Raw genomic sequence first — 10,141 nt, forward strand, 5'->3', positions numbered from 1 at the left:
AGCTGAAGAGCTCAGAGTATCTCTGTAAGGAAATACAGCCAGCAGCTCCACTGCAGTGTTTTCAACAGAACTGATACTGCACCAAAATGTTATCAACCACAGTCTACTCCAAGTAGAGTGGTCGTTTGTTAGGAACCTTGCCCTTCTTTTCATGCTCTCCCACAACCAGAAGTCAAAGCCTTACTGTTGTGACGACTTGTTGACTTGAAATATTCATACCATTCCACAGCCACTCAAATGATAGAGCCTGTCAAGCAATGGTTTTGGCACTAATATAGGAACTAATATGAAAACACTGCACACCTGTGTTACTTTAATGACAACCATAATGATGTTCTTGTTAGGACAGAGTAAATGACACATTTCACAGTAACTGTGTTAATACATTACAGTAAAATATTCTAATCAAAGTACCAATACTGGATCCATGGACCATGAGTCGACCAGGAAAACACGTTGCCAAATCGAGAAGTCAAGCAACTTTGGAGAGCACTAACGTTAATTTATTATGAGGCACGTCTTAGTTGATCTCACCACTGCATTACACATCAACATAACCAATTATTTCATCCCATCTCAGTGTCTTTTTCCAAAAAGAAAAACAGATGAGTTGTATGAAATAACGTCACTGGCAGTGATACAATATCCCCTCGAAGATGGTGTTATTCTTTTTTCTTCTTTTTTTACAAAATACATCAATCGTCGAAGAGAAGTGTAGGCTATTACATGGATGGCACTGAAGCCATTCAAATACATGTGAGTATATCCCAACTACCTATGCAACGAAATATCTAGCTATAACATTAACAGCCTATGTAGGTCAACAAACGACTCGCAGGCTAGTTAGCTAGTATGCCACACTTCTCGCCTAAATGAAGTCCTTACCTGTCATCTTGCTAGTTAAACGCGTACGCAGTTACGCTGGGTCGGGGGGGGGTCATCTAGCTTCATAACACATTTCTTCGACTCGAGCATTAAACCATGTTATCTAGTTAGCTTATCAGCTAAGGCTAACGGTATAACTAGCTAGCATATCGAGTAACGTTATTCGCAGCTAGCTAGCCAACTCATGTTATTGTGTCTTACCTTCAACAGAATCTGAGTTACGTCGACAAGCTTATCCCCGATATTCCTGTCCGATGCTTGTTTTTCCCATTTGAGGCCCTCTGGTTCAGCAATCTGCCGTCCGTAGACATCCGAGAAATGCTGCAAACATCTCAGTTGAAAATCAGACTAATGGAAGCTAACGTTAGCAAGCCAGGCTAGCTATTATTTCTAGGCTAGTGCTAACTAGCTTGCTAATTCCTGAACACCAACAACCGACAGAGAAAGCTTCAAATCTCCTCGAAAACGTCCTTGTACACTTTTTATTTTGTCACCATGGTCTGAATTGAAGTTTTGTATGCTCAGTAATCAAAACTGGAGCATTGAAAGGTAAACTTAAAGTAGCTAAAAACGATATTTTGTTTCGGCTTAATCTTCTTTAACGACCCCTTGCAAACTGTTTCCAGACGGGCTTTGGCTTTGATATGCGTCTGAAGGAAAGAGAAAGAGGCCAAATGAAACACTGATTGTGATTGGCTCTTGAATGTGGGCGGGTACTATTTGTGCACAGATGAAACCGGCGCCATTATGGATCAAATCAAAGTAATAAATCTACATTGATACAATAATATGAAGGCGCGAACATGGTTGACCGAGTACTTCAGTTTCCATGGTTGGGGACCCATCTCCATTATACAGTTGGGAGAGCAAGCAAAGGAAATGGAGTACGAAGGTTGGGTGCACTTGACTTACCTCGCCCATCGTGATGGAGTGAGACACCTCATATCGTATTATTATCATTCACCTGAACAAACATATTATTGCATACTTGAATCTTATCGTAGTCCTACTCATGATGTCAGTTATAACCAAAGCACCTTTACAGGTAACTAGCACCCTAGTCTGACCCAAATGTCCAGATCACAGGTAGGACAGGTCTGAATAGCCTATTTCACGTTCCAAAACACTCTTTCTCAGTGCGATCATCAATACATTATTTCTTACCGTTGACAACTACAGTCTCAATATCGTAATGTTGTTGATGATGATCTCTGCACACTTTGAAAGTGAGACGGGTTTGGGTTGTTTGGTAATGCATATCGATTGCCCTCATTGAAGAGCGCCCTCTGCTGGGTGACAACATGACAAGCACGGAGATGTAAGAAGCGCTATCATTGGTTAAGATAATATATTTTTTATTGACTCTATTTCCTCATTGGCCTATTTAAATGTTCGTCACGGTGATAGGATGGGGCTTTATTTTCTTTCAAAACATGATTTGTTTTTAGGTCCTCTACCATATTAAATGGACATACACGTTGTACTGCATGCTTTTAGGATAACTTTTTTTATGTGACATGCTTCGTAAACAACAGGTGTGGACTAACAGTGAAATGCTTACTTACGGGCCCTTCCCAACAATGCAGAGAGAAAGAAAATATAAAAATAATTGTAAATAGTAAAGTAAAACACATAATAATATTAGATACACAATAAGTAACAATAACTTGGCTATATAGAAGAGGTACCAGTACCGAGTCCATGTGCAGGGGTACAAGGTAATTGAGGTAGATATGTACATATAACTAGAAATAAAGTGACAGATAATAAACAATAGCAGCAGTGTATGTGATCAAAAAAGTTTATGCAAAATAGGTAAATGCAGATATTTGGTTAACTATTTAACTAATCTGTACCTCTATATGGTTAACTATTTAACTAATCGTTACCGTTTGCCATGCGGTAGCAGGAGAGAACAGCCTATGACTTGGGTGGCTGCAGTCTTTGACAATTTTCATGCTTTCCTCTGACACCACCTAGTGTAGAGGTCCTTGATGTCAGGGAGCTTGACTCCAGTGTTGTACTGGGCCACACGCACTACCCTCTGTAACACCTTGCAGTCAGATTCCAAGCAGTTGCCATACCAAGCAGTGATGCAGCCAGTCAAGGTGCAGCTATGGAACTTTTTGAAGATCTGAAAGGCCCATTGCAAATTATTTTCAGCCTCCTGAGGGAAGAGGTGTTGTCGTGACCATTTCACAATTGTGTTGGTGTGTTTGGACCATGATAGATCCTTAGTGATGTGGACACCAAGGAAGCACCCAAACTGCTCTACTTCAGTCTTGTACCACAGAGTATATCATTTTTTGTATAGTCTACCAGGCAATTAAAAAAAAAATGTAACCTTTATTTAAAGGTCAGATTTTCTCTGGTATTTCTTAGGCAGGGCAGCTTTTACAATCACAATGTCATGCACAAACCTTTAGGAACAAGAAAACAACAACAAAACTCTCCAAGCTGTTTCACCATGATTTTACTGATAAAAGTATTAGAAATGTTATTTCTTTCTAAATATAAACACAATGAATGCTCGATGCCATAGCTACCTCTGGTGGCTACTTTTGTTACTACAGCAGAGAAGTCCATAGAGACATTATTTAGCATACACAAGAGGCAGATACAGTAAAATACAATGATGTATCAGCGCACAAGCACATTGTCAATAATACGTGTATTTCGGTATTTTATTACAGTTAGCATCTATTCTATGTGCCACTTTTATCTCAAGGAACGTGTTTGCGGGATGTGAAAATCCTGCGCAGGTAGAGCGCTCATGAAGCAATATCGTGACGTAACCCGATAAGGGTCAAAGGGCCGTTCAGTACTGAATATTTTATTTTATGTACTGTAGCTACTGTAACTGTGAGCAACAGGAAAAGGTCCTAGTCTAATATTAGTTTATTGACAATAAATTATATACTTTCTGCAAATTGAAAGTTATGTCTATCTCAGCGTGAACATAGAATCAAATCAGATATATAGATACTCTTTGGTCAAGGGATGCGTATCTCTTGGGGTTAAAGTTCGGGGTTCAGCAAACACTTTTTAAATGCGTCAGGATATGTATGTGCTTATTTGCTCTCGTGGTCAGCCTAACAAGGAATTGGAATACCTATTTAATTCACTGACCTTGCTTCAATGATACAAATTTGTTACCAAAACAGAATGATTGGTACATCTACATTTCAGAGCATATCAAAGGATTTGTGAACGAAACCTTGTCGTTTAAAATACATAGACAGTTGTACATGTACTTAGGACGGATCAGTGTAAGGAGTGATATGTCTTTAATGTAGCAAACCATATGTATTATACTTATGTTGAATAACAACAGCTAGCTAACTATGTAGTTCTCTTTTTTATAACAAAATACCGCGCTGACCACTGCTGCAAACTCAAGGTCGAAAGCCTATTGTCATTACTGATGTTGGCTAGCCAGGTCTGACGTTGGCTAGCCAGGTAGTGAATGCACTGTTAATGGTGACCATGTCAGTTGTATTAGCTAGCCAGCTATACTGTAGTTGTATCTAACCTGTGCGAATGTTCGGTAGCCTAGCAGGCAGGGAAATGGCAGCTCTGCGACGTGCCAGTTCTTGTAGAAATTACAAGACCATAATATGGACGGTGTCAGGACGCAGCAACTGTCAATTTGTCAACAAGCGTCCAAACAACGATGGCGCCAAACTGCAGCTATCGACATGTATGAACTGTAAAATGTTATCATGCTCACTTCGTCCATTTGTGACTCAACCATATAATGGCCTCAACCCTGGGCTCATTCAGGTTAGTTGCCTGTCTTTGTTTCCACCATGACAATAGCTGACTGTCATTCATATCACACATAAGTACATATCCTCTGTTATGTACTTAGCTACTGTAACTGTGAGCAACAGGAAAAGGTCCTAGTCTAATATTATGTTACCACTTCTTTCTCCAGCAACTGCTACACAGACCCATGAGTCCCGGATTGACTGCAGTAAGTAAGCTACTGATCAAGAACAGCTTGTTCAAAAACCCTGTTGGCCTGTGGAATATTTTAGGTAAGCAGCCACCCCCACCCACTCATTTGAAGATGATCTAATATTTCCCAGTCTGATGACACTGACTCGTAACCTATCATTGCAGGTTCCACAAATAATTTCAGCACATCTCAGTCTAAACAACAAGATCAAAAGAACAGTGATGGACCCAAGGGAAAAACTCCAGAGGAAGATGAAGGTCAGTAAGAAACCTCAACACAGCATTGCATTCAGGCTACAGTCCTTTATACTAGCTATCTTGTGCCATGATGACACAGGTGAGTTGTTAGCTGCCTCTCTTAGTTCCCCATTGTCTTTCAGAGGAGAAGAAGCGGCGGGAGCAAGAGGATCAGATGTACAGGGAACGTCTGCGGACTCTCTTCATCATCGCCCTCGTCATGAGCCTCCTCAACTCCATCAATACCAGCGGGGGAAACATCTCCTGGAATGACTTTGTCAATGAGATGCTGGCCAAGGGTGAGGTGTCTCGTGTGCAGGTGGTCCCGGAGAGCGACATCGTGGAAATCTACCTCCACCCTGGAGCAGTCATCTTCGGAAGGCCTGTACGCTCCTTTTCCTCATTCTGTAATCTGGACACTGATGTACAGTATACCACCAAGCAGAATCAAGGGGTTTGCCAGTTAGTTTTTTTAGAAAGATGAGCTTGGTCTAATGCGTTTTCATTTGTTGAATCAATATCTAAATTTAGCTTTTTAATTAATTAGAAAATCAATAGTTATTGCTGGTTGCTTATCAATGTTAGCTGGCTAACTCATTGATCCTACTTTGTAGTCTACCCCTCAGCTTTTAGAATCTTGATACATTCCATCCCCACTTTAATGTTGCGATGGCCATGTCACCTATTTATAAGCACAGGAATCTAGATGTTCAGTGAAATATGCCCCCCTTCACACGCTTCCTCCATCCATCTGTGTGCAGAGGCTGGCTCTGATGTACCGTATGCAGGTGGCCAACATTGACAAATTTGAGGAGAAGCTCAGAGCTGCAGAAGAGGAGCTGAACATTGACGCCAAGGACAGGATACCAGTCTCCTACAAGCGCACTGGCTTCTTTGGAAAGTGAGTACCTGACTCTCAACCAACAGATGTATCTGTGATGTGATCATGAAATAATGAATATCACATGGATGCCATGGTTAGGTAATATGTTTATACCGCAATAACATGTAATATGATTTTCCATGGCATTGGTACAATGCTGCTTTTGTCTCTGTGCACTTTACAGTGCACTTTATGCCCTTGGAATGGCTGCCATTGGGGTGGCAATCCTGTGGTATATTTTCCGCCTGGCCGGCATGGGTGGAAAAGAGGGCGGCTTCAGTGCATTTGTAAGTAGGGGCTGTTGAACAGTTTTTTTTTCTTTACTAGTGGTCTTAGCCATTTTGTTGTGTTTCTCATGCTCGTCTGTGACGTGCTCAACAGAACCAGCTGAAAATGGCCAAGTTCACTATTGTGAATGGCAAGTCTGGGAAGGGTGTGAGTTTCAAAGATGTGGCGGGCATGCACGAGGCAAAAATGGAGGTGAAGGAGTTTGTTGACTATTTGAAGGTAAGATGGAAAATGTAAAGAGGTGATATGTGTGACGGTATTAGCAATGTCAACAGGTACCTCAGTGTCTTGCTGACCCCTGATCTCTCTTGGCAGTGCCCAGACAGGTACCTCAACCTGGGGGCCAAAGTCCCTAAGGGCTCCCTGCTGCTAGGGCCCCCAGGCTGTGGAAAGACTCTGCTGGCCAAGGCTGTGGCCACAGAGGCACAGGTGCCCTTCCTGGCCATGGCAGGCTCTGAGTTTGTGGAAGTCATTGGGGGTAAGATTTGCACTGTTTCCAATCAGAAGTCATATCAGTAATCACTTAAGTTGTCCAAAGAAGACTGCAAGGTGGACAGAAAGTCAAAGCAATAATAAAGTATCTTTTGTCTGTAAGTGCAGGTCTTGGTGCTGCCAGGGTGAGGAGTCTGTTCAAAGAGGCGCGTGCTCGAGCCCCCTGCATCGTCTACATAGATGAGATTGATGCTGTGGGAAAGAAGCGCTCCAATAACATGTCTGGCTTCTCGAACACGGAGGAAGAGCAGACCCTCAATCAACTGCTGGTGGAGATGGACGGTGAGGAGGGGGTTTGTTCTGAGTTAACCCAGATTAGGGTTACACAAATGATAGTTTTCCGTTACTTCGTCACGGTTATCAATCTCTTTTATCATAACTGACATGTGAAGGTTTAAGTATTTTTTTTTTGGGGGGGGGACATAATATATGTATCTCATGTCTTTTTTTTTTTGGGCTATTCAACAACATTGTTTGCACTTATATACTGTTTATTACCGTTCTCCCAATAGGAATGGGCACTACTGACCATGTGATAGTCCTGGCCTCCACAAACCGGGCGGACATTTTGGACAATGCTCTCATGAGACCAGGGAGACTGGACAGGCACATATTTATCGACTTCCCCACTCTGCAGGTACAGTGCCCTGTCCTCTGAAGGTATCTATGTCCAGAAGATCTCCAACGTATTACCTGTGCATGAGCTGTTTCCTTCTTGTGCATTTCAGGAGAGGAAGGAGATCTACGAGCAGCACCTGAAGATACTCAAGCTCACCCACCCAGCCAGCAGCTATTCCCTGCGTCTGGCAGAGCTCACCCCAGGGTTCAGTGGTATGTACACACATGGCTGAAGTTAATCAGTGGGTCTCTCCCACACTCACAAATACAGACTATTATAATCTGGGTGGTTCGAGCCCTGAATGCTGATTGGCTGACAGCCATGGTATAGCAGACTGTATACCACGGGTATGACAAAACATTTACATTGGTAACCAATTTGTAATAGCAATAAAGCACCTCGGGGGTTTGTGATATATGGCCAATATACCACACCTCCTCGGCCTTATTGCTTAAATAGCACCCCTCTAAAATAACTGTATATTCACCTTCTTGTATGCTGTCACTGAACATAGGCTCACAGTTTTCAGAATACACTGATTTACTAACGGGATTGTGTATTACTCTCTCAGGGGCAGACATTGCCAATATCTGTAACGAAGCAGCCCTGCACGCTGCCAGGGAAGGTTACAAGTCCATCGACACCTTCAACTTTGAGTACGCTGTGGAGAGAGTCCTAGCCGGTACGAGTTCATTACGATGTCTATGAATGTCTGCCACCATGGAACTCACTCGCCAAATTTATTGTGGTAGAGATTGATTTCTGGTCCCTTATTGACTTTCTCCGTTTGTGTACAGGAAGTGTGAAGAAAAGTAAGATCCTGTCCAAAGAGGAGCAGAGGATTGTAGCGTTCCATGAGTCTGGCCATGCCCTGGTTGGATGGCTGTTAGAGCACACAGAGGCACTCATGAAGGTGACACCACCTCCATAGCTGTCTGTCCACTAATGTCAGTGTGCCTTTGCTCAATGCGATATTGTTGAATACTATGGAGAAATGAACAGGACCAAGAACATAGTAGATGGCCATATATTGTACAATAGTGATATATTCGCTGGTTGTCTTGTTTTCCAGGTGTCCATTGCCCCCAGGACCAACGCTGCCCTCGGCTTTGCCCAGATCCTGCCCAGAGACCAGTACCTGTTCTCCAAAGAACAGCTGTTTGAGAGGATGTGTATGGCTCTAGGAGGAAGAGCCTCGGAGGCCATCACCTTCAACAAGGTCACCACAGGTAGGCTGTCTGACCATTCATCACAACATACACACACCTATAGCATTCAGTCTGTGAGACGTTTTTCTCTGCACTAGGTGCCCAGGATGACCTGCGCAAGGTGACTCGTGTGGCCTACTCCATGGTGAAGCAGTATGGCATGTCCTCCAGTGTGGGTCAGATGTCCTTCCCTGAGACAGAGGAGCAGGGGGCTGTCGGACGCAGGCCCTTCAGCCAGGGCCTCCAGCAGCAGATGGACCACGTAAGTCTGCACCTGCGAAACAGTACGAGTAGAAGATGCCCCTGTTGTAAGTTGACCTGTAGTTCTGTTCACTGGAGATAACCTTGTGAAGGATGGCTTGTATTTTGGTTCTTGCAGGAAGCTAAACTGTTGATAGCACGTGCCTACAGACAGACCGAGAAACTGCTTCTGGATAACAGAGACAAGCTGATAATGGTAAGACCCTCATTCCACATTTGTTAGCCATATTTTTGTGTGGCGTGGTGTCTACATAGCTACCATCTTTAAACACTCATGCATTATATTCCATTGTCAAACATAACTTTGCGTTCACAGTTGGCTTTCTCTGTGTGTATTTTCAGTTGGCCAATGCTCTTCTGGAGCGGGAAGTGGTGAACTATGAGGACATCGAGGCTCTGCTGGGACCCCCTCCCCACGGGCCCAAGAAGATGATCGCCCCTCAAAGCTGGATCGAAGCGGAGAAGGACAAGCAGGACACAGGGGAGGATGATGAGCCACGCCCACGTCCTCGTAGGAAGGACGATAATGATGAACATCTGAACCTGAGGCCTGTATGACCCGGTCAGTCTCAACACTCCTCTGCAGGAATCTGTACACACACTCCTCCAGCAATATAATGTAGGAGGACCAGAGTGCCTCTCTGTGGGGCTGCAAGTTTCCAGTACACAAATCACTATAAACAGTTAAGTGCCACCTCACCTGCTTTTCCTGGTGGATATCAGTTCAGTTTGTTGATCAATGTCCATTCACTACAGTGAGGTGTGTCTGTTAGTGGTGAGGAACAGTGAACTCATAGACCTTTTGGGACCAAGGGTCCTTTTTCACTTCCTTGGTGGGCCTTTTTTTAGGTTTGAAGAGTATTTCAACCATACTCCGGGTAAGTGGCACTGAAAAGGATGCTTCTGTTTGATTAACTTGGTCTGGGTCAGCCTTAGCATGGCATAAATGGTGAACAACCTTTATTGGTACATTGCTGCAGTGGATATGCAGTTCATTGTATTATGGGCAGAATCCTACCTTGAGTTGTAAAAATGGTGATTTGCTCCAAAATCCCTGTGATGCTCAGGAGTGTTTAAATAAAGCTTCATTTCAACTGTCCTTGAGTTGCCAGCGCCATCTTGTGTTCTGTTTACCAGACTTCAATATGACTTCAAGACAATGTCCTCTATTTTGACTATTTATAAATGAATAGTAATATGAGACAACTGCTTTGAAACATTTTTATGTATTATGTAAAGATGTCAGTAAATAATTTATACATGTCAATCAAGAAAACAAAAGTGTCACATCCAAACCATTTGGGTCTC

At 43.1% G+C, this 10,141-nt stretch overlaps 2 protein-coding genes across 9 annotated transcripts in view; one reads left to right on the top strand and one right to left on the bottom strand.

Moving 5' to 3' along the window:
• Positions 1-2,129, bottom strand: part of LOC115167370 (ankyrin repeat domain-containing protein 11-like) — a 138,059-nt gene extending 135,930 nt beyond the window's left edge. For 6 of the 8 annotated variants that reach the window (XM_029721748.1, XM_029721753.1, XM_029721752.1 and 3 more), the window contains exon 1: positions 1,087-1,532. The gene's annotated coding sequence lies outside the window, so the exon portion shown is untranslated. Of the gene's footprint in view, positions 1-1,086; positions 1,533-2,049 lie in introns of those variants that run through there. The other 2 variants (XM_029721754.1, XM_029721746.1) reach the window with 2 other exon arrangements.
• Positions 2,130-3,755: 1,626 nt separating this feature from the next.
• On the top strand, positions 3,756-9,932 carry LOC115167374 (paraplegin). Its single transcript, XM_029721755.1, has 17 exons — positions 3,756-4,668; positions 4,823-4,925; positions 5,011-5,103; positions 5,226-5,467; positions 5,844-5,983; positions 6,150-6,252; positions 6,347-6,472; positions 6,569-6,731; positions 6,854-7,027; positions 7,258-7,382; positions 7,474-7,576; positions 7,936-8,046; positions 8,162-8,277; positions 8,437-8,593; positions 8,671-8,834; positions 8,952-9,029; positions 9,176-9,932. The coding sequence occupies exons 1-17, from the start codon at positions 4,426-4,428 to the stop codon at positions 9,389-9,391; spliced, it is 2,457 nt and encodes an 818-aa protein (XP_029577615.1). The 5' UTR covers positions 3,756-4,425; the 3' UTR covers positions 9,392-9,932.
• The last annotated feature ends 209 nt before the right edge of the window (positions 9,933-10,141 follow it).

The sequence above is a fragment of the Salmo trutta genome, chromosome 29, assembly GCF_901001165.1.
Source record: "Salmo trutta chromosome 29, fSalTru1.1, whole genome shotgun sequence".
NCBI classification, from domain to species: domain Eukaryota; kingdom Metazoa; phylum Chordata; class Actinopteri; order Salmoniformes; family Salmonidae; genus Salmo; species Salmo trutta.